Here is a 24,565-nt window from a genome sequence, read left to right as displayed (position 1 = left end):
AAAGTGGGGGCTCTTGAAACTCTAGGGAGCCTGATAAACCTGTGCCCAAACTCTCTGGCTGGCCCCGGCTCCCTGCCCTGTTCGTTCTCTTTTCAGGAATTCGGTCCGCGACCACGCACACCGCCGCGTGAAGGAGTTTTCCTTGTTCCAAAGATGCCCCGCTCGCAGCGACGAAACCAACGCGGCGCACAAGACCCGACGGTCGCTCCAGCCGGTGCTTCCAGTCAGCAACTGCGCGAGCGTCTCTTGCAGGCAGGAGCCTCCTTGCCACAGGGGTGTGTCCCCAAGGGCGGGCTCAGGAGGGGGCGAGTCCCAAGGTTTGCTGTGCGTCGCTCCGCCCGTCTTCCGACACGGAAGTGGAGGCCTCTAGGGAAGCAAGCACCGGAGCGGGACTCGGGGGCCATGGCGCCGGCTGGCCTCAAGGCGGTAGTGGGCGAGAGTGAGTGCGGGCGGGGGATTGGCGCGCGTGTGTTGGGGGCCCTCTGCTGGGGACACGCGCGGGACTCTGGGCTTTCGCGGGAGAGGGCTGGAGGAGAGTCACTTCCTCCCTCCTCCCTGGCTTCTGCGCCCTGGCGGAATGCGCACCTGTTGCCCCGCTGGAGGGGGACGCGGGGAGGACTGGTGGGGGGGCCCTCTGACCCACCATCTATCATTGTGCCAGACCTTGCCGCTTCTTATCACCTCTGATAGGGGGATCCTGGGGGAGGGGGGGGGGAGAGTTGACCGACCCCTCATCTTCCAGGAGAGTAAATATGAGAATTGGGCTAGTACTTGAACCTGCTCTGATGAGCCCCTGTCGCTGTCTTTCTTTTCCACCATTAGAAGCGTTTTGTGTTCTTTAGTCTCTTTTCTCATACATCACATCAAAAGAAGCTACCTCGTTATTTTGGACGATCTCGTCGGTTTTTCAGCACAGCTGCTTGTAGACAGGAAGTGTAGATTGGAATCCTTCCATTTCTGAGAGATGCCTCCTTAGCCCCCTTCTCCTTTAAAACTGCAAGAAATTGATCTTGAACTATTGTGTCGGGATCCAGAGCTGCTTTGAGGACTGATTTGAGATGGTCTGTGATCCCCCTCCCCTTTTATTATCAGAGGAATGCGAGTTGGGGGGGGGGGAAGTGGAAGAGAAATGAGGCAAAAGGAAGGCCCAATTTAATGTGATGTGGTAGTTAAGATGAACTTAACCAGTGTGATACTGCTTCCTTGCTCCTAGTACCTTCTTTCAACTAGGATGCTCCTTATAATAATAATATAATAATAACATTTGATTTATATACCACCCTTCAGGATGACTTAACACCCACTCAGAGTGGTTTACAAAGTATGTTGTTATTATCCCTACAACAAAACACCCTGTGAGGTGGGTGGGGCTGAGAGAGCTCCTAGAAGCTGTGACTGACAATGTCACCCAGCTGGCTTCAAGCAGAGAAGTGGGGAATAAAAAACGGTTCTCCAGATTAGAGTCCCACACTCTTAACCACTACACCAAACTGGTTCTCATGCTGTGTGTTCAATTGTGAGCATGCCAGGCTATGGATATCTAGTGCGCTATATTGCATTTGCAGCAGCTAAGGACCCAATTTAAATGAAATGCTATGCACGTGTAATGTTGCACAGGTAAGTTGTTCTTACCCACTAGCATCACATTTAAATAATATTATTATTTATTATATTTCTAACCTGCCCTTCCCACTGGTTAGAAATAAGAACTAAAGGGGCAAGAGAAAATATACTGTAAAAATGCGACCCATGAAGCATTTTGTGGAAAAGACTGTAGACTGTTATTTTAGGGGAAGAACTAACAGTTCGTTTTATCGGTGAACTAGTTTTAGGTTATTTTTTCCTAGTACTTAAAAATGTAAACGTCTGTAAGCTGTACCTATGTTTTCCTTGTCTGATCTCTGGTGGATAGGGTGAACCATTGTGTTCTTTCTGTCTTAAAACCTGCCCCAAGGACCCCTGTCTGTTGTGTTAATGTTTCTTAGCATTTTTTCTAATATAGCATTAGCAGAGTCTCACGTATGATTTACCTTATCCTCTGTCATCCTCACAGTAGTTCTCAAGGCCAGACTAGTGACCTTGTCCTTGTGGCTGCCACAAGAGCACTGCTGCCATTTCAAAGCAGTTTTAAAATGCTGGGGTGCTCTTGTTCCCCATCCCCACCTTTTCAAATGCTCAAAGAGCCCCCCTCCCGCAGATGTTTCATTGTTTGAAAAGGCATGACTTGAACAAGAGCACTGCACTGTGGGCCTGCTTGCTGCATTTTAAAATCACTTTTAAATGGTGGCAGCATTCTTGTGGCAGCCCTGAGGGAACTGCCACATCTAGTTTGGCCCTCAGTCCTTTTCAGTTAATCAATATCGTTCATCGATATTGTTCACTTTTACCACAGTCATGTAACTGAATGTATCTGTTTCTTTGCCCTTCACAGGAACTTTGAGAAACCTGATAAAATGCCAGGAGCTGATTGAGGTTGCTAACAATGCCAGCTGTCCAGTCTTCTATAGTATTGTAGACCTCACAGAACGTATATGATTTGAGTTAGCCAAGGCTGCTCTTTTTAGGCCTCCTTTAAATTAGTGATGAACTCCCTTTAAACTCCCATTTTAAAACTGGATATTTGAACAGACAGAGGCTTTTCATTTCTTATGTACATTTACCTAGGAGTATGTCTAAAAGACTTGCTTTCTGACTAAACATGCTAAGGATGAGGGCTGTGAGTTCTTTGGCAGCAGGTTAGGCTCCAGTATTAAGCATGGCAGAAGGTATCAGATCAATTAGATTGCTTCTAATGTTCACGTTATATAGTGATGTTTAAGTAAGGTTAGGTTAACTCATATTATTCATTTAACACTTGTATGGGGAGAGGAAAAGTTTTCCCATCTTGTTCATTTCCTTCTGTGCCGTACTTGCTGTACCAAACTTCAAACGTGACTGCATTCTTAGGGTTGCAGGGTGTGACCCTGTGTTTTTTCTAATAAATCACCAGAGGATATTGTTAAGATCTGATCCTTTTAGAAGGTTAACAACACACTCCTTCCCCCTATTTTCTTAATACCACATTGGCTGACCTTTTTAACCTCTCTGCCTGGTTTCCCAACTTAAGTAATACTAAGTCCTAATGTTAAATGTGTTGCAAACTCTGCACACACACATTGCTATTTTGATTGTCATCACTGAGTTGTTTCTGTACATGATGCAGCAGCTGGTTGTGCAATTGTCATTGTTATGATAAGGAAATGGGGATCTGCTCTCTGTCCTTATTGCTGCCTTAGAACTTCTGCCATACAAACTCTGAGATGTCTTCCTCATGTCTTGATGTAGCAACAGGCCAAGCAAGCAGGACAGCATAGTTCAAGCCCACCCCTAGGGAAAAATTAAAAGAAATAATACCTCTTTCTTTACCACTTCTGCTATTAGTACTCTTACAGTGCAATCCTAAGCAGAGTTACACAGTTCTAAGCTCATTGAAATCAATGGGCTTAGACTGGAGTAACTCTGCTTAGGATTGGCCACGTGTTTTACCACCTTTTGGTGTGTTTACTTTCACAACAATCTTGTGAGGTTCAACACTTTAACCTGAAGATGAGAAAGAACTTGCTGAAGGTCACACTGTGAGTCCATAAGAGAGGCAAGGGCCATAGTCCAAGTCTAGTGGGTTGTATTAGTTTGATTTCATTTATATTTGATATTTGAAGAGCTGCATAACCTTTGTATTATCCAGTGAGGGGAAACAGATGGAGATGACGTGAGTAAAAGTGCTGCAAGATTGGAGCCCACTCCCACCTTTTGCAGTCACTGACAAAAGTTTTTAACCCAGTCTCCTTTGCTGTACTAACAACCCTAGCAAAAGAGATCATGGATTTTAAAAATCTGAGAGTAGAGCCTTTTGGGCTTACATACGACTGGGCACACTTAACAAGTTATAGTTTATAACTCAGTTTTGCTGCCTGTTGGAAGGGTAGAATCTTTCTAATTATTAGGGCTGTCAGCTGACTGAAAACGTCTTAGTTGATTAACCATTGCCTCTGCATGTTTTCAAACTATGTCTTTCCTTCACACTTGACAGCGTTTGCCACTGCAGAATCTGAGATACATGCGGCAAAACACACATGCTGTGAGAAATGTGGCATGGCCTGTATGTGTTAAGGGGAACCCCAGCGCCAAGAGCCATTATTATGTAGGCTGCTCATGGTTTGATCTTGTAGACATGACCTCAGAAATCTCCTTTCATCTTTCATTGACATGTTAAGCCAATAACTGAAGCTATGGAAAAGGGCTCTCATTTTCAGTGGTAAAACACTCTTCTCCATTCTTTTAAAAAGTCCACCCCCATTGCTTCCATTTGTTCTGAACTCTCTTCAGAACTCTCTTCAGAAGTGTTCTGAACTCTCTTCAGAAGTGATAGACCAGTAGATCCCAAATAGGAAATTTGTCTTTTGCCATTTGGCGCTTCCATAATGACAGTACAGTTGTCAATGTTAATCAGAACAAAAGATGCAGACAAGACTGGTTTTATTTTTGTTAACAGGACCATTTGTAGCTGTGTCAAAGAAGATCTGTAAGCATGACAAAAATGTTTTTGTCATGAGGCGGTGTTTGGAGCAAATATTTAAAAGAAGAGAGAGTAACTTTTGACCAAGTAAAGTTTAATCAGGTTTTTGGACTGTCTAGTTTGTTTGTAATAAGGTAACTCAGTTGAATAGTGAGGGATCGGAATGAAACTTGGTACACACATCAAGGACAATATTCTGTGATTCATGTACCAGTGAAGGAGTCCAGGAAAGATCTGAAGTGCAACACAATATGATATTCCTCTTGAAGCCCTTAACTTCAGAGTGAAAGTTGGTGTACATTTTAAAGACATTTTTAAGACTTCCCTTTCAATCTGTTTCACAAATCCAGTAGAGCAGAGGCTTGTGAATTCTCTTTCCACAGATTTGTCTTAAAGGTGTTGTAAACTTTGTTTCTTAACAGTAAGCACAAGCAAGTTTCATGCTTCATCTTCAACGTGAGCAGCAGATACCAGTACAATTGCACGTGCCTCCCCTTACTTGCTCAAAAAATATCCCAGCTGAGCTCTCCGTAGGGACCTTGTTCAAATCCTGTAACAGTGGGACAATGTAGAGAGAATTGTAAGAAGAACCGGGCTGTAAAAAAACGTCCAGGTCCCAATAGAAAAGACTCTGATTAACTGAAGGTCTCATTTTCATCTGAGATTAAATATAGTTTTAACATACTAATAATGCCAGCCGTGATTCCAACAAGTTTTCCTGTTGTGAATCTCTGTAAAATAGTTTGATTTCTTCTCACTTCATCCTTAACTAAATGTCTTGCCCTAACAAACAATATATTATATAGCCTTGTAAAAATATTAAAGGGTTGTTGTCATGCTCCCTCCCATTGTTATATATTTTCCAAGGAATAGGCCTGGGTATTGTTGGGAGGGTGAAATCAGTTGTGCAGTCTTCCTAGAGCAGCCCTATAGAGCTGCATTCACCTAAGTTAAAAATATATATAATTTCATAAAGGTCCTGTGGGCAGTTTTTCCTCGCAGCAGGTAATCAAGTGAATAGCTAATTGCAAGCCTGGTTTTAAAAGAGTAGGAGTAATTTAACTACCCCCCAAAATTAAGCTGTCCTGTCCAAAATGAAAAGACTATTAGAATTCTTTGAGAAATAGTCCAACTGAAAAAAGTGACTAGCAATAGGTACTATACTCTGCTATTTTAAATTATTCATTTATTAAAGTAGAATGACCTTCAACTTCTTTGCTACATTTTGTACCAATATACAAGCTGTGGTTCTAGAATTGCCTTTTTTAAAAATCATGTTTACTCTAGTCCCTGAAACTTAAGTAATTTGAAAGAATGGTGTTGTAGTTAATGCCTGCTATCTGATTTTTTGCTATGTGAGTTAGAGCTGTTGTTGACTGACCAGACCACAAAAGGGAAGGGTGGAACCTAAAATGAACAGTTTGAAGACAGCTTTCTAACCAAGCCCAGAGTTAGCTTGGAATTTGTCGGTTTGCCTTCCATTGTGCTAGGAAAGCTTTGTTAGATTTCCAGGGTTGTTACTTGCAGTCATTTTTTCCAAATCTATCTGAGATAGACCTCTTAAGAGAAAGATGGTTGTAAATGGAAAGACTTTATGTTGTACTATATGACAGGAATTTATGACTCTGTAGTCACACTTTCCTGTATTGATGGCACATTTCTGTGGACTGATTTGGTCATGTTCTGGACAATGTCAAATGTTAAATTTAGCATGAATCTGTACTTGGCATCTATTCACCGTTGCCTGAAAGTTACAGTTAGGTGCCAGTATGAGTCTAATCTGAATTCATTACGAACTGTCAACATGCATACATCATGCTTGGACCATGACAGTGTGGCAGAAAATCAGTGTAGGCCAATTGAAAACTGTGGTTGCTGTGATCATGATATATAGTCCAGACACAATGTATGGCAAGGCAAGACAGTGTAGCAGAGTGGGGGAGTAGTATGGTGTGAAGAAATACATGTTATTTTGAGGCTTGGGCTTTGCATGCTCCCCCACACTTGGTTAGCAGAAAACAGGCAGGAAGGGGGAAGTCAATTGCCCATCTTACCAATAGCTCTAGCATATACCAGTCATCAAAGTTTTGCAAATGGCTGTCCTGGCCAAAGACAGTGAAATGGTCAGCTCACACCTTGGCTGGAATCTGACATTTGGAACAGACCAGAAGCTGGCAATGAAATAGGCTTAGCACTACAAGTGCATCAAGAAAACAATCATACGTCCTAATCAATAACAATCAAACAGACGTCTGTTTGAAGAAGGAAAACAGCATGCCTAGAATGGTTATGGTAAGATCTCTCCTATACCTTGCACTTTATTTTGTCATTATCTACCTCATCTTTTTCAAGGAAGGGTTATGCCTCAGTTGTGGACCTTAGAGACTGTTGTCCTTGAGAAACACCCAGAGGCTATTCCATCAGATATTTCGGCTTATATATTTGTATTTGTATGTATTGATTGTACCTATTGATTGTTATTGATTAGGATGTATGATTGTTTTGTTGATGCCCCTGTAGCACTATAACACCTTTAAAAATTTAAAATATACAAAAATCTTATTTATTGTATGGTTAAGAAATCCAGTACCGGGAGTTTTTTGAACAGTAGTATTGAGAGTTACTCCTTGGTTTCACCCTTTGGTAGAGTCATAATGAAATAGGCTTAGACAGGAGCAACTCTTCTTAGGATTTCATTGTGGATGTGGGTGTTGGGTAAATAGCATCTTCCTGGAGAATTCAGGAAAGGATTCTTTGACCCAAAGCAGAACGGGAAACATTTCTGAGGTACTAGAATTCCATTTCTCTTGGACAAAATCAATGAGAGTTCCAAGCTGTAATTTGGCCTTCTAAGTAGTGGGCAAGTTTTCTAGGACTGGGCAGGGACTAAGCTGAGAAGAAATTGACATTTGGTGTCTCAAGATCTGTCGAGGAAAGATCCTCCCTCATCCTGCTGGCGGAGTTCATAGCCACCCAAGACTGTGATGGAACACACTTGCACCCAGCAGCAATCTTGTGATTAATATATTTATAGTGCTGCATTGTAATGTCTGTAATCAGTCCTTGTACAGCAGGATGTTGACTTGTTATCGTCATTGGGAAAATGCTTCGGGCATTCAAGCTAGGATTCTTGTGAACTTTATCTGAGAACATACAGAGGTAGGATAGGGAGTTGGAGGTCTTTTAGGACAAGTGGCAGAACAGATGACATGTAAAAATAAACTGGGGGTGGCAATCTTCAATATTCGCTGGGAATGAAACCTTAATAAGGCAAACCTGTCCTATGAGTGTCTCAGTTGCAGGAACTGAACCTTGATATTGATAATTCTAGTTATGGTTAAGAAGTAAATGGCAGTGCAAAAGTAGAGAAATGTGAGGAAGGGGGAGTGGAGAAAGAATGCTTCAACAGTTACTAAGAATACAGTTTATTGTGGCTAACAGAAAACTGACACACTTTGGTATGAAGTTCTTTTGTTATGAGCAGTTGCTTCTTCAAACAATTGTTTTAACAGAATGCATTGCTCGTATCTGGATGTGTCTTTGAAGACACAATGTGAATTCAAAGGATAGGGAAGGCTGGAGCTGTCAGCAGCCCAGTGTGGCACCGTTTTATCTTTGCAACATCCTTGGGAAGTGGGTTTAGCTGAGAGGCAGTGAGCCTCTTTTGTGCTTTGTGCTTGAATAAGGGGTGGATCTGAACCCAGATCCAAACCCTCTATTCTTTATGGAAGCCACACTCCCCGACTGCTTGTACAACTACCCTTGCATCTACAGCATGGAGAGAACCTTGTAGCTGAATGCCTTAACAGGCACTCTGCCTTGACTGTCCTGAATCTCTCTCAGTGAGTGGCCAAGTTACTAGGATGTGTGAATATACCAAGAATAAAAAGACTTCTGCTTTGTGGTCTCTGGACAACCCAGTATGTGAGATCTACACCTACACGAGCCCATACAAGGCTAATTCTTTAGAAGAAAATACTCTTGGCAGATTAATGAGTCTAGAGTAGTGGTACTTACTCCACAGTTCACAGAGAGCCATGTTTGCAATTACCATTGACCAAAAGAGCTACATGATTACTGCATGCTCTGTGTGCTACCCTGCCAAGCACATACATACTTAGATGTATCTATTAATATGAAATATAGAGCTAAAACCTTGTTACTTAGCAGAATACTTATGTGAGCATGTAGAGTTGTCTCTTCCCACCACTGTTGAACCTTAACCAGACCTTGCCTGCTTGGGAGTGCAGGACTGCAAGATGGCAGAAATGCAGTGTGAAGGCCGTTCAGGCTTTCCGCTGCAGGAGCCTTCTTGGGTCGTGCCATGGCTTGAGTCATGCCATGAGCATTCCAGTGGGCAGCTCCAAACACTGAGCTGCTCCTTCCCCACCCGTGAGGCACAGCAGCTCAGGTGAAAGAATGAGATTGCCAGGGTGCCTGGAGGAGAAAGAGCTGGCTGTGGAGAAAGGGGAGTGAAACCACAAACCACACACTGTGTCTAGTTTGCTCTTTCTTCCTTGGTGGCTGCCATGGTGGTGCTTTAAATCTCATTCAGTCTGGTTGGCTTGAGAGCACAGAGACTGCAGAGAAGAGTGGGGAGTTGTTGGAGAAGGCACTTTATTGCCATTCCTGGCACAAGATTTGCACCTTAGGCAAGTTCACAGCTTACCTATCCTCCAGTCCCTCCACTGGTGGCTGTTTCAAGGTGGAAGTCACAAGCTGACCAGGCAATAGGGATGGGTATTATTGTGTTGGGGAATAGTGCACAGAAGAGCCACAGGTGGCAGGTCAAAGAGCTGCATGTGGCTCCTGAGCCACTGAGTACCACTGCTCTAGAGGGATTCTATATTCATTTGTTACTAAGACAATGGTCTTTCCATGTAAAGGGGCTTTATTTTAAAATCCAATCTTGTAACCACTACGCAATTCAGCAGCAAGAAGAGGAAGATCTGGTTGAGTTCTAATGTCATTATGGATGCCCATCTTGTCTGCATGTGGACCATGAGTTTTTTTCATTTGGCAGTGGTTTAAAAATTGCCTCTCTGCCTATTTAAGTGAAAGTACAGGAAGCCTGAGAGCAAGTTACTTTTATTAATACAGCTTGATAAAGGAGAAACTGTCCCAGTGGGGTGACCCTGAATGTGTAACTGAATGGCTTCAGAGAAGAGCCCTCCAGAAGGACACAACTGAATGTGAATAAGAAGGTGCAAGTAGTAAGATGTTGAATTAACTTGCTACCAGAGGAGCAAACTGTTGTTCTTCTTATTGCAGGCAGAGAGCTTCTTCCTATGACAAGCCTGAACTAGGAGAAACAATGCTCTCAAGATTAGATGAGCTGATGGGGAACATCCTAAATGGCCCCGTCTAATTACTCCCAGGGTTGAAGCTATGTAGGAACCACAAGTTATCTGTTTCCTCATCCACTCTGCAACCTGTTGGCCCTGCCTTCTAGTTATAATCATTCTGCTTCTCTTCTAAATGAAGTTATAAATCTTTGGCACCAGTTGATGTAGACGGGTAAAATTGCAGTGTGTTATGTAGTAGCTTACACAGGGCAAGCGGCTGATCCTCTGGTAGTGCTCTTGGCTGAAGTTTTATTGTATGGTGCACTCTCCTCATGTTGATGTGCTGGCATTGCCACCTGGTATCTCTTGTATTCCACAGGGTGGCATTCCACTCATGCCAGGGGCAGACCTAAAAGCATCATGGCACCCCAAAAATTCTTTGGGCGATTTTAGATGAGACTTTGCTTGATTTGCTCCCCAGAGATGTCTCCCTTTCAAAGATACCATATGAATTTTTCGTTACCAACCATTCTCTTTATGAGAAAGGACCAGGAGAAATGAGATGCTGCAACATTTACTTAGAGAAACCTGATTCCTGTGTCTTTAATGCTGTTTCCTTTTCTTTACTATGGTGAGGGAGTTTGGAGAATGTTGAACCTCCTCTCCCCAAAAAGGCTGTCTCCTTTTGCAACATCACTTAGGTTAGATCTTGATTGAAGAGGGTTTGTTGTTGTGCATATTGTGTCTATTCTTCTATTCAGTAGGTGTCTGGCAGTCTATGTCTACCACTCTTTGCTGGTAGTGATATTTAGTAGTCCTTGGATTATCGTCAGTCCCCTTTAGGACTTGGGACATGAGGAGAATTATTTGGTTTCAATGGCCAGATCTACTATTGGGTAATGAAGTCAAAAATATATTGGACAGTGGATAGAGAAGGAGAGGCCATTTGCAATTGACAACTTGCCTGGTCCCCTGAGGGAATGGCCTTCACGGAACCAGATGGGGGACCTAGGCCATTTCCATATGGGTTATTTGCCCTGGGTTCAGTGCTACTGGGAAGCGGGTTTTTCTCTTGCTTTCTCACAGCTTCATGTACATTTGTACACTTCCTGGGGTTTCCCCAGCTTTTCTCCAGTTTTTCTGAAACCTGCTTTGCTTCAAAGTTTTGGAAAGATTACAGTAAAGCCTGGATGGCTGCTGTGGATGGAGGGTTTCAGATTTTTCCACCCATATAGCAGCCATTTTCCCAAACGCTGTTCCCATGGCAGCCACTTCCTTGCCACTGGGAGGCTTGTTAGAGGGGGAAAAAGGTAATTCAATATTGTTATATCAATAGAATGTTACAACAATATATGTAACAGGTTCTCTGAAGTCCCAATTCCATTTAACGAAAAGTAGGTGTTTATCCTCTTTCATTGCAGAGATATAAGGGGGAAAGTATTTGTTCACAACAAAATGGACTTGAGACTTGTTTTTAAGAAGGTATTCAATAGCTGATTTTTTAAAAATTGAAAAAGGCCCAGTGGCTGGAGAGAAGGGAGAGGATCACTGTTGGGGGACTGGGTCAGGGAAACTGTGGGGAACCTGCCATGTGGAAGCACCCTGCCACTGCGCTGGATCAGCAGCCGCACTAGCAACTGGGATACCACACAAACCCATCCCTGCGTGGAAACTACTACACTTACATGGAACGTATAGTCACATGGCTCTTTGTTTCCCTCCTATGTTTCAAGAACCACAGGTTTGGTTGTGGTTTATGAACAGCCTCTTCTCTTTGCAGTCCTGTTTTTCCAGCTGATCTGTTAGTTGCTTTTTTGTTGAATTGGTGTGCAAGGGATGGACTGAGATTCTCATCTGCCACATACTAGGCCCTGTTGTCATCTACTTTGACCCCTGCTTCTTTTTAATCTACTTTCTGGCATTGCTGCTTGTTCTCCTTTAGCAAAACCCCATGTTTCCCAGGGGTGTTTCACACACCCCTAAAAGCATTTAGTGTCCAGCAAACATAGAACAGCTACTAAAGTTAATTCATAGTAGTCATTCTGGAACATTTAAAGTAGTTATTTCATAAAGCCAATGAAATGGTGGTTGTATCGTTCTAGCTAGGTGGCAAGCAATTAATTTAAAATCAGCCCAGAGACATTTTGTTCTGGTCTAACACTCTTATGCTGGTTTTGCAATGTTTGGATATTCTCAGGGCAACTGTGACAGTCCCTACATAATTAACTATAAGGATAGTGACCACTCTATTCTAAGAACTTGCCTTCTAGGAATAAATAAATCCTATGTATGCTCGTATGTGCTGAGATGAAAGCAAGAACAGGTAGTTGATTATACAGGAATTAAAGCGTTCCAGATCTGCATGTTTTTTGCACTCAAAGTCCAGGTTAGCTAGTTTTCTAGATCAAATTTTCTGGTAGCCATCACATTCCGTAACATACAAGCACAGTGCAGGCTACCAGGTGTTTAAAAGAGGATTTAATAACAATGTTAATACCAAAACAGATGCAGTGCAAAATTGCTGGGCAGCAGAACTGAGCAAACTCACACTGAAGGTTAGCAAATTCACACTGAATTGTTAGAGAAGATTTTTACCTCTGTGGTTTCCTAGGCTTTAGCTCATCAGAGTAGTTTATATTTTAATAGTAGTAGAGTCCTGACTAGGGGTGTGCAAGCCAAAAATTTTCGGCTAAAGCCGAAAGCAGAAAGCCGAAAGAGGATTCTCTTTCATATAAGCTGAAAGCCGAAACGGCCAGCCGTTTCGGCTTTCGGCTTTCGGCTTACTTTCGGCTTTCGGCTTTTTCAATGGGAAAATGCCTCCGGCGTCTTCCCGGACATCTGGGGGAGGCATTTTCCCACCGAATCAGCCCAAAATTGGTGGGGACCTTCCTCTAACCCCTCTCTACAAACCCCCCAAGTTTCAGACCGATTGGAGGTCCCCCTATCCTCCCATAAGCAGGTCCCCCTATCCTCCCATAAGAAAGCGAAGGAGCAGCATATTGTTAGCATGCTGCTGCTCATCTTCTTCATTATTTCCTATGGGGAAAAATGAAGAAGCAGGCTTCCTTTGCCAGGGGTGGCATTTTGCATGCAAAATGCCCCCTTACCCTCAGGGGCCCTTCTCCCACCCTTCCTCCCACCCCCCACCAAGGCTCAGCCTGCTCCCACTTGGGGGGGCCATTTCATGGCCTCCCCAAGTAGGTCCTCTCAGCCCCTAAAGTCCACCCCTTACAGCCCCACACAAACCCAATTCCCCCCCAGCTGCCACACACAGACCCAAATCCCCACATTAGCCCCTCACAGACCCAAATCCACCCCCACCTGCCCCACACCCATAACCCCAGGAACAGGCTGGCAAAGGCCAGCCCTCTCCCTTTGTTCCCTATGCTGGGAACTTCTAAACTCTCTTTCCCTGGGCAATTCTGCACAGCCCAGGGGTGCCACAATGGTGGGCACACTTCTGAGTGCCAGCTGGTCCCTGTGAAAGAGCACCTGAACCACAGACACCCTCCCTCAAATTCCCCCCCCCCACCTACAGAGATGGCTGGCCAGCCAGCCCCATTGTTCCCTATGATGGGAACCAACTGCACAACAAAGAATAAAACAAGAACAACACAAAATAAAGTTTTTAAAAAAGTATTTCTCCCTTCCAAAGTACAAGTAGGCAAAGCATTATGACACATTACACCAGCAGTCCCCCACACAGAAAAATAACACAACTCACTTAACATCAGAGAATCACAAAGCACGATTCCTGTCAAAAACACTTTATTTCTTGAACAGCTTTAGGTTACACAGCAGGGGGGGACACCAAAGGGCATGGCAGCACTATCTTACACAAAAATAACACAACTCACTTAACATCAGAGAATCACAAAAACACAATTCCTGGCAAAAACACTTTATTTCTTGAACAGCTTTAGGTTACACAGTAGGAGGGCACAACAGGGCATGATAGCAATGTACTACAAAAAATAATACAACCCACTTCACCGTTTTTGACAGCAATTGTGTTTGTGTGATTCTCTGATGTGAAGTAAGTTGTGTTATTTTTGTGTAGTACACTGCTTTCCTGCTCTGTTGTGCCTTCCTACTGTGTAACCTAAAGCAGTTACAGAAATAAAGTGCTTTTGACAGCAATTTTTTGGGGTGATTCATAGGGAACAATGGGGCTGGCTGGCCAGCCATCTCTGTAGGTGGGGGGGGGGGAATTTGAGGGAAGGTGTCTGTGGTTCAGGTGCTCTTTCACAGGGACCAGCTGGCACTCAGAAGTGTGCCCACCATTGTGGCACCCCTGGGCTGTGCAGAATTGCCCAGGGAAAGAGAGTTTAGAAGTTCCCAGCATAGGGAACAAAGGGAGAGGGCTGGCCTTTGCCAGCCTGTTCCTGGGGTTATGGGTGTGGGGCAGGTGGGGGTGGATTTGGGTCTGTGAGGGGCTAATGTGGGGATTTGGGTCTGTGTGTGGCAGCTGGGGGGGAATTGGGTTTGTGTGGGGCTGTAGGGGGTGGACTTTGGGGGCTGAGAGCACCTACTTGGGGAGGCCATGAAATGGCCCCCCCAAGTGGGAGCAGTCTGAGCCTTGGTGGGGGGTGGGAGGAAGGGTGGGAGAAGGGTCCCAGAGGGCTGGGGAGCATTTTGCATGCAAAATGCCACCCCTGGCAAGACAAGCCTCCCCCAGCTGTCAGTGGTAGAGATGAGAGCACCTACTTGGGGAGGCCATGAAATGGCCTCCCCAAGTGGGAGCAGTCTGAGCCTTGGTGGGGGGTGGGAGAAGGGCCCCAGAGGGTTGGGGGGCATTTTGCATGCAAAATGCCACCCCTGGCAAGACAAGCCTCCCCCAGCTGTCAGTGGTAGAGAATGAGATTAGAGCACCTACTTGGGGAGGCCATGAAATGCCCCCCCCCAAGTGGGAGCAGGCTGAGCCTTGGTGGGGGGTGGGAGGAGGGGTGGGAGAAGGGCCCCTGAGGGCTGGGGGGCATTTTGCATGCAAAATGCCACCCCTGGCAAAGGAAGCCTGCTTCTTCATTTTTCCCCATAGGAAATAATGAAGAAGATGAGCAGCAGCATGCTAACAATATGCTGCTCCTTTGCTTTCTTATGGGAGGATTGGGGGACCTGCAGTCCAATCGGTCTGAAACTTGGGGGGTTTGTAGAAAGGGGTTAGAGGAAGGTCCCCACCAATTTTGGGCTGATTCGGTGGGAAAATGCCTCCCCCAGATGTCCGGGAAGACGCCGGAGGCATTTTCCCATTGAAAAAGCCGAAAGCCGAAGCGTTTCGGCTTTTTTTCTTTCGGCTAGCCGAAACGTTTCGGCGTAGCCCGAAACGTTTCGGCTAACCTGAAAGAAGCTGAAACACTTTTGTTTCGGCTTTCTTTCGGCTTTCAGAAAGCCGAAATGCACATCCCTAGTCCTGACGTTCCAAGAGCTATACAGAGTCTGCAACTGCAATATGATAACTGGCATTTGGGAACCAGTCTTTGCTTAGTGTTGTTTAATTTAAGAGGCTGGAATTCACGGAATTTAGTTCCAAATGGCTTCTTGATCTCTTAGAGATCCCAAAGGAAGCATTCTGGAACTTCTCTTGTGTTCAGTGTGTGTCAACGCTGTCAAGATACAAAAACAGGTACATTTGGCTATCTTAGCTTGTTGCTCAGGGGTTAAACAGCAGCGATCAAAAGAAACTGTGTTTAATTCAATAAACTGTGTTTTATTTACTAGACATTCTGGTTGATAACAAAAATCTAATTAACATTACGTAGCATTCCGCACAGTGGAGTGAGATGAATAGACACAGTTGTATCAATTAATAAATGATCTTACCATAAAGTTCACAAAGAAAATTAGCCCTAATGTATTTTTACTTGTAATTGTTGCCTTCCGTGCTTTTTATGTTCTGTTGTTAGTGACATTTCTGTCTTTCATAAAATACTTACCCTTAGGTGTGCAGATTCACACGTGCAGCACGTTCTCACACAATACGGATTGACCTTTTCCATCATGGCTTCCTTTCTGGTGTTGTCTCTGAATTGCTGGTAGCTTACTATCAGCTACCTTGATCCCAACTGGCTTGGTTTGTGATTCATGGATGCATAGTACACTGTTCTTTGGTATCTCATCATCCCACACACCCACACCCACAGTGTATCAGAATAGTCTCCCTCAACCGGTTTTTATCTTGCCAAATCTTTCTTCCCTGATGCTCTACTTTCCTCTCAGAATCTTTCTCCCAGTGTTTCTGACTAAGAGGCTTCAGTTCTGTGAGTCCTAGCTCTTGAGGAGTCGTTTAATCATTTCCATTGTGCTTTAGATGAGTGTTCATACCTGTATCTGTTTGAACATTTTTATCTTGTTCATCCTTCAAATGCCTTCTTCAAACTCAGTTTAGGCCAGAAGATGACCCCCTACCTTGACACCGCTGATCTGGCCACTGGGATCCATGCAACGATGACCTTGAGACTAGACTACTGTAATGCACTCTACATAGGTCTTACCTCAAAGTCAGCTCAGAGACTTCAGGTGGAGCAGAATGCCACAGCTCTATTATTATCAGGAGTTAGGCAAAGCAGGTATATTGCTCCCTTTCTGCAGTCACTCCATTTGCTTCCCATCAGTCTCAATTCGAGGTTTTGACTATCACACACAAAGCTCTTCATGGCCTTGGACTCTCATATCTACGGGGCTGCCTCTCTATCTGTGCCTTACCATGACAGCTTCGCTCATCTGAACAGGGCCTTCTGCAGGTGCCACCCTACATATGAGCAAAATCAACGCACATTCTCTGTGGTGGTCCCCACCTTTTGGAATGGCCTGTCTGAAGAGGTCAGGAAAGCCCCCACTCTCCTGGCTTTCTAGAAATTATGCAAAATTGAGTTATTCAGAATGGCTTTTTACACAGGTAATAGGTCTGTACTGTAAGGAAATGGTTCAGACAAATGTGTGGGTAGAGGGATAGGGACTTTTGACTATACTACTGTGCACCATCTTTTGCTGTAATTATGCTCCTACTGGATAGTTCCTCTGCATCAAATAATGTCAATTTACTTACGTTTTGTTTCAGCATTATTTCAGCTCCATATCGGATTTCTTTTTATTTCAGATTCTCATTGTATTGTTTATTGAATGTCCCAGCCATTGATCAAATTAACTTGCACTGTGTAATCTGCCTTAAGACTCAGTGAGAAAGGCAGACTATAAATAACATAAATAAAAAAGTAAACAAGTAACGTAAGTAAAAAAGTAAAAGTCTATGCTTCCCACATGCATGGGCATCCAGTTTGGATCATGACTGTGGGGGGAGGGGGGGCACTTCCCTCTCATACTACTCTCCAAACCTGAAACGGCCATGAGGAGCTGCGATTTTCCCCACTGAGGGCTTCCCATGTACTAACTACATGTCATTTGGTTGGGGAAATGATGTGTGTGTGGAGGGGGGGTGGGGAGAGATGTTTAAGACACCATTCATAGTGGTTCCAAACAAATGGAAGCTCCGCACACTTGGGAAGCATGGAGCTTTCAGAAGGCATCTGTGACCTGGCCTAGGTATGTACCTGGAGAAATATGTAGTTACGGGAGCAACTGGCCCAAGGTCACTCAGCAAACTTCATATCAGAGCAGGGCATTGAACATGAGTCTCTTAGATTCTTGTCTAACCACTGCTCCATCCTGGCTTACTTACATACACTTTCTCAATACTCCTTGTAGCAATCCTGTGAGATTGGTCAGTATTGCATATTGCAAATAGAGGCTGAAAGTGAAAAAGGTTGTTTGCCTAAACCCATTTAATGAATTCATGGCTAAGGAGTTTGGACTTGGACTACGCATGCAGCTGGCCACAGGTTCCTTCCCAGCCCAAACACAGCACTCAGAAACTGCCTCATCTAGCTACCAATTTCTACCCCCTGCTTAGTGGTGCCTATTGATTTTTGGAGGGTTGTTCAGCGCTGGACTGACTGTAGGTAGCCCAAACATCGCTGTTGCTTCCCTCAATTTTTTAGGCTCCTCTTTCCTTCCCAGCTGTCTCTCTTGTTCACCTGCCCACATCGCTACCTGGTTTGTTGAAATTAACTCTTCTCTGTCCATGGTACTATTTTGTGGATTTATTGATCTGCATTCTGTGGCTATATATATATATATATATAACTGCTGTTTAGTCTGTCCATGAGCTGATTTCCCTCTTGCGTAGTTTTTGTGCTGTTCAGAATCAGAGCTTTGGTGCTGGCAGCTAGATTCCTCTAGCTTTCACTTTACTACAGCTGCTTGTTTTATAGCTTTGTTAAGCATTCTTAAGCTTGGGTTCTGTCATTTGTTGCCATAAACCCCCAAACAGGTATTACCAGTTCTCTTTAGTTATACATGCTCAATTTTCACGTGCATGTGTGTTAATGTAGGTAGTTCTAGGCTGGGCATATCAAATACTTAAAACACCTTGAGCATTTGACAAGCTGCAAAGGATTTAGCACTTTAATTAGCAATGCTACTGAACTTTGTATTTACCTGGTTTAAAATACAGGCTTTTCTAGGTCATATGCTTGATTGAATTATGAATCGAGTACTATGACCTTAAGCATCAAAAGGAAAACAAGCTTCTGGATGTGTGCAGATCAGCCAAGAGCCCTGAGACTTGTATTTCCTGCTTACCCGAAGTCCCTTTGAGGCACAGGAGTCCTTGATGGAAAACCACTATTTCAGTGTCCCCAGGCCAGTTTGGTTAAAGAGAAGGCAATATTTGTTCCTCATTATATTGTTGATGATATTACTAAGGGACAGGTATAGTGGGGTTTCAGAATTTTGGATTTGGCCCGGGAGAATAGACTGAACCAGTCGTTTGTTCTGCTGAACTCAATTCCAAAATGAGCAGAGAGAAATTTGCCCATAACTACTTGAATAAGCGGAAGTAATTCACAACCTAGAAACTTCTGTTTTAACCTTCTTCAGCGTTGAACTATCATGCAGCTAACTACTTTCTGCTGGGCTGATTCTACACAAGAGTTTTTTGTGTGGTGGTCATAGGACACAATGGCTTGTATCCAGCCATGAAGTTCCTCCAATGGATCGATATTTCCATTTGCAGAAGAGGGAGTGATGATTTCTGCTAATTTCCCCCTCCAGCTGCAAACCCCATTCTATCCCCTGTACTGTTCCTGAAGGTCTACTGGAATAAATGTGGGGGTGAGGTGCCAAGTGGGCTGCAGGAAGAGGAAGCAGAAAAGCCTTGCTTTGCAAAATCCATGGGTGGTTGGATACAGGCCATTATCTTACTCCCGTCTGCTAATTCAATTTTGTGTTTAAAATGTACATGATCATTGAATATCTGGGAATTGTAGTTCCAAGAGGTTCATTCAAGCTAGTAGGTAGCATTACTAAAGGAAATACTTTCTGTTAATCCATAAGAAGTATATGGAATTTGCCAATTATTAAAGGTTAGAATTAAATTAACAAAATGCAGCTTCTGGTTTCTGTCCCAAACTAGAAAAAGAGGAGCATGCCAAAGTACAGAGGTGAAATTGAGAGTCAGGATTCCTGGTTTCTGATTTTGTGTGTGATCAGTTGAGTGGGTTAGTGCACAGAGTTGGGGGTACTTACTGTGCAACCTCATGCAGAGTCATTACTTGTAGTGGTCTGAGGCTGGAGTAACTGAATGGCATTATATTATTAGATTTGCTTTCCCAGCACAGAAGCAAAACTGAAGTCCTGCTGTTCTGTCACTTGTTGCAAGTTTCTCACCACCTCAGTAACTCACTTCTTTATGCCAGAGAGGTATGTGCCCTCTGCCCAAGTTTATCTAAAGTGTTTATCTAAATAAACTCACACTGAATTTATTAGAGGATTTTGGACTGTTTGTTTAACGTAAACTATGTTGTGTCCCTAAACTGTTGCCAATTTTTTTCTGAATGAATGTTCTTAGGCTGTCAGAAGTTGCTGGCATGGGAGCTTCCCACATGAGTTGTTTGTTCCATATGAGTCTATTGGACAAACACTTTAGCCGAGCAGTTTGTGTTCTAGCCACAGGTAAGTGGCAGCCACACTGCTCTTGTAATGTATGAATCACCTCTTGTGTGTCTTATTAAAGCGGCTTATATTTGGGACGTTTTCTGATGAGTCGTGTTAGAGTGCAATTAAAGGCATATTGGCATTACAGTTCTGGGTACTGTTAACTCTCCACCTGCTGGTGATGCACATTGCAAGTCCTCTGTGGAAGTGTCAGCCTCTAGATTTGTGACTAGTGTTGCCAGTATGCAGTTATTGCCAGTATGCAGTACCTGGAGTAAGCCATCTTCTCCCAGAAATACTGTTTTGAAGGGGTGCACATGTCCTCTTCTCAGTCCTCTACCGTCAGAGTTACTGATTAAATAACAGAAAGGTGGGATGAGAGTAGAATGCAACTCTTGCTGTCATTGGAATCTGTGTCACTTTATAGAGACCGAAGTCTCCAAATTCTGTTCTGTCTAAAAATAAATGATGTCATGTTAGAGGAATCAACTGGTTACTGCAGCAGAGGCAGGCCACTCACATCAAAACTTCCTTCTGTATCTCCAAACCACTAGAAAAAGAACAGCAATCTCAGGGTTGAAGGGTCTCTCTAGTGCCACAAAATCCAAGGTAAACAAGAATCCTTGTGAGATATTATCAAAAGTTTCATATGAGCCGTAACAGTACAAGTTGGTTATTAGAATCCACCAGAGAAGTCTGCACTGAAGTTGTGAGGTGCTGTAATAACAACAACATTCGATTTATATACTGCCCTTCAGGACAACTTAATGCCCACACGGAGCTGTTTACAAAGTATGTCATTATTATCCCCACAAAAAAACACCCTGTGAGGTGAGTGGGGCTGAGAGAGCTCTAGAGAGCTGTGGCTAGCCCAAGGTCACCCAGCTGGCTTCAAGTGGAGGAGTTGGTAAGGATTACCAACTAGAGGAAAAGGCCAATTATGCTAATGGTCATAGAAGGTCCCTCAGTGCTAAGCTAATCACTTTTTAAAAATTTTTCAGAAATCCTGAATGATGTCATCCGTAGCATGAAGAAAGATGGAGAATGGAAGGTAGGCATACATTGCTGTAGTGGAGGGAGAGCTGCATATTATCCTCAGGCTTCATACAATCTGTTATCTGCATCTAGAAAATTATCTTCAAAAAAAGGGTGTATTCTGCCTTTGTGGAATCAGATCCACAATTTAACTCTATGCTTATGCTTAGCGTGTCACCGATTATAATATGGTTGGTGTTCAGTAGACCTTTTGTATCCTTGACTGTGGCAGTTTAGATTCCTAGAAGCCTACATAACTTTTACTGACATACGATGGCATAAGCCAGGCCAGCCATGAAATTGCCGGCTGCAGACAGACCAAAGAGGCTGTTGGAATTAGCTTTGCTCCACTGGTTCTGCAAGGTCTTACTGTGACTTATAGGTGGAGCGTGTTTATTTTCCCTAGGTCTTCGATGCTTCATAGCTCTCCTGTGTTGCATCGTTCATTAGAAAGATGCATATTTGCTGTGGACAATTTTGTGTGCTCTTAACTGCCAGTTAGTACTAACTGACTGTGTCAGCGTAGATTGAATTATGAAGCATACCTAGCAGTCACCTTGTTCCACATATCAGGGAGGTCAGGTTATGAGAGGCAGTACAACCTGGATGTATAAACTCTGTAGAGCTCCTTCCAATGGAGGTGACTCCTGGGACACTGAAGACAACTGTTTATGCTTTTTAGAGCATCTATAGTGAAACTCCCATTCTCTGAATTTGGAAAAGGGAGTGTAGTAGAGAGGTTCTATGTAAAAGTGTGTTCATTATAAATTTCACACATTTGAGTTGTTATAAATTTGAACTACTGTTATTTTTTTTAAATCAAGATTTAATTTTCCAACAGTTTATAATTGGGAGGGGGGGGTTGGTTGTTTTGGGGGAGGGGGTTGATATGATTCTGATATGTTGTATTAGTAGTGATGTTTAAGTCAGAATGAATGCAGATTAATTTGTTTGGCCTTGTAAACACATCACAGTGGTCTGGTGAAAGGTGAGTAACCGAATCTATATCAAGCAGATTCTTTGCCATGCTTAAAACAGCTCCGCTGGACAGGACTGAGTAAATGTGTGGGTGGAAGGAAGTAGCTGGAATGTAAAACAGCTGGAGTGAGAAATGTGAGTAGACTGGTCTGCTCAGTTCTGAAAAGAGAGTGGAGACTAATCTCATTGGGATGGGGGCAAGACACCGGGACTTACAATTCTCGTGCACAGAAAGAAGCGGAATTTAGCAGACAGAGGCGGCGGCGGTGGTCTGTCTTCTGCCACTAGGCAGAAGCAGTATGACTATTTTCATGCCTCTGATCTTCTCAAGTTTAAAAAAATGGACTACTAGAGTCTTTGTTCCTGCAGGTACTCATAATGGATCATCCCAGCACACGTATTGTCTCATCCTGCTTTAAGATGTCAGACCTTCTGGCTGAAGGAATCACAAGTGAGTGACTTTAGCAAGGTTCTTTGTGCTCTGCTGGTTCTTGTGAGCAGAATGCTGGAAGTCTCTTACTTCTAGTCTACGTAGCACTAGCTCCTCCTTCCATCCCATGAATGACGTATCCGTCCAGGCTGAGCTGGATCCTCAAGTTGCTGTATAGTACCATCCCAACCCATTTGCCCGTCTGCTTCTCGCAGCATCTTCATATATTCACATGGCCCCCATTTTCTCCATCCAACATCCCAATGAAGTGTTCGTTGGCTGCAGCCACTGGGAATTGTTTTGCTCCTTTTTTCTCTTGCACCCATCTCAGATACCAGCACCTGATATACATTTGCTTTCTTCAGTTATCGAAGATATTAACAAACGCCGAGAGCCCCTCCCCAGCCTAGAAGCCATCTATTTGCTCAGCCCCATTGAGACGGTAGGTCCTTGGTCACTGCATCCACTGGGATTTCTCTCTGCTAATTCCTGGGGGGAAATAAATTTATTGAAAGGACTGATGGGCGAGGGGGTGTATGCTTGGGTATGTGCATATTTGCATGTACCATTGGCTCTTCCTACTTCCTGAGGTCATTATGGGCTCCATATAATTCCTACAGGAGTAATCTGTTCTCCCCCAAGTTGTGTATGATCAAGGGTGCTTGGTGGCTGACTTGGAGAACGGCCATGAAGCCAAGGGAAGCTAGTGGCAGAATCTCCAGAATGTGTGTACTTGCAACTAACACACCATTTTCCCTCTGCAGTCAGTGCAGGCTCTGATAAATGACTTCAAAGGCAGCCCCACCTTCTCATACAAGGCCGCTCACGTCTTCTTCACTGACAGTAAGTTAAGGGCTGCTGTCAAGAATTACTTTGGGAGGCTTACTTTGAGAACTGAGCTAAGCTACAAGAGACGAATTACACAAGGATGTGCATGTGAAAGGAGTTGCAATGTTTGCCAGGAGATTGGAAGGCTTTGTCAATTTCCCCTCTCTACAGGGCCAGGGGTGATTGCTGTTCAGAGGGTTTGTTAATTTCCTCTTAGCCTCCTAGAAGGGGAGGTGAAACTGACAGAGCCTTCGGGAGGCAAAGAGGAAATTAACAAATCCTCTGAGGAGCAAACTTTGCGGGCTCTGTAGACAGGGGAAATTGACAAAGCCTTCTGATCTCTTTTAAAACTCAGCTTCCCGGCTCACACTGCGACTCCCTTCACGTGCATGTCCTTGTGTAATTCGTCTCTTGTAGCTTGGCTCTGAGAGGAACTCACTGTGGGATAGAAGAACACTTTGCAACATGGACTCCTCAAACTGAGAATATCAGGCATGTGTGCCATGCTGTTCCCCATATGAGGGGAAGTCATTAAATAATATGAAGACATCCTGTCTTATGATGCACCTTACCTACAGGCCTTTGGCTGTGCACCCAAGCGCATATTGTAATATTGTGAAGTTTTTTTGAGGAATCAAAAGTAGGTTTCCATGTCTGAACTATGAAAAAACAAGATCTGTCCAGCATAGCTCAGGGAGAAGAGGACATTTCTCCTTTAAGAACAATTTTTATTCATTGGTGCTTCTATGTGAGTTTGTTGGAAATTCTTGTGGCTTATCTGTACAAGACCAAGAGTCTTTGGTGTTTAGTGTGAAGCAGGAATCATTTGACTCCCATTTTGAGAGCTGTCTGGGTGGGCATATTGTCATAATGTTACTGTGCAATAAAGTTAAATGGGGGCAGGGGAAGAAGTGTTTCTGTAAGAGAACAAGAGTAGCACCTCAACCTCCTCTCTTTGTCTTTCAGCCTGCCCCGAGAACCTCTTTAATGAACTAGGCAAGTCCCGAATCATCAAAGCCATCAAAACTCTTAAGGAAATCAATGTTGCTTTCCTTCCCTATGAGTCACAGGTGAGAAGAAGGGCAAGCAGAGAGTGGGATGTGTGAATGCAGGCCTTCCGTTTCCTTTCACTGGGTTCTAAAGAACTGGGGGCTTTCTGTAATAGCTCTATGAAATTTGAGAAAATTAGTAGAATAACCCTGAACCAGAACTCTCTAAGCTACACCACTGAGAATAGTATCCTGTCTTCATAACCAGTCAAACATATCTCTTTTTAATGTTGGTCCTTTATCAACCCAGTGGGTGATACCCAGCCAGTAGAAACACAGGGGTTTCACTAATATGAATTAACTGGTTCATTCAAGCACTGTTCACTAGTAACATACTAGAAAAGAAGCCAAATTATGAAATTAAGGCAAGAAAATCTGGAAAAGGTACAGTAAAAGGATGCTGTATGTGGCCACA

At 43.7% G+C, this 24,565-nt stretch overlaps 1 protein-coding gene across 2 annotated transcripts in view; it reads left to right on the top strand.

Moving 5' to 3' along the window:
* Positions 1 to 357: 357 nt before the first annotated feature.
* Positions 358 to 24,565, top strand: part of LOC129328356 (syntaxin-binding protein 2-like) — a 40,033-nt gene continuing 15,825 nt past the window's right edge. The window contains exons 1-7 of one of the 2 annotated variants that reach the window (XM_054977367.1): positions 374 to 439; positions 19,745 to 19,848; positions 20,832 to 20,881; positions 22,213 to 22,294; positions 22,639 to 22,715; positions 23,038 to 23,116; positions 24,068 to 24,171. In XM_054977367.1, the coding sequence (XP_054833342.1) occupies positions 19,764 to 19,848; positions 20,832 to 20,881; positions 22,213 to 22,294; positions 22,639 to 22,715; positions 23,038 to 23,116; positions 24,068 to 24,171 (477 nt within the window). In that variant the 5' untranslated portion in view covers positions 374 to 439; positions 19,745 to 19,763. Of the gene's footprint in view, positions 440 to 19,744; positions 19,849 to 20,831; positions 20,882 to 22,212; positions 22,295 to 22,638; positions 22,716 to 23,037; positions 23,117 to 24,067; positions 24,172 to 24,565 lie in introns of both variants that reach the window. The other variant, XM_054977368.1, reaches the window with a different exon arrangement.

Source organism: Eublepharis macularius, chromosome 4 (genome assembly GCF_028583425.1).
Source record: "Eublepharis macularius isolate TG4126 chromosome 4, MPM_Emac_v1.0, whole genome shotgun sequence".
Classification (NCBI taxonomy): Eukaryota; Metazoa; Chordata; class Lepidosauria; order Squamata; family Eublepharidae; genus Eublepharis; species Eublepharis macularius.
This window is presented reverse-complemented; position numbering and strand designations above follow the sequence as displayed.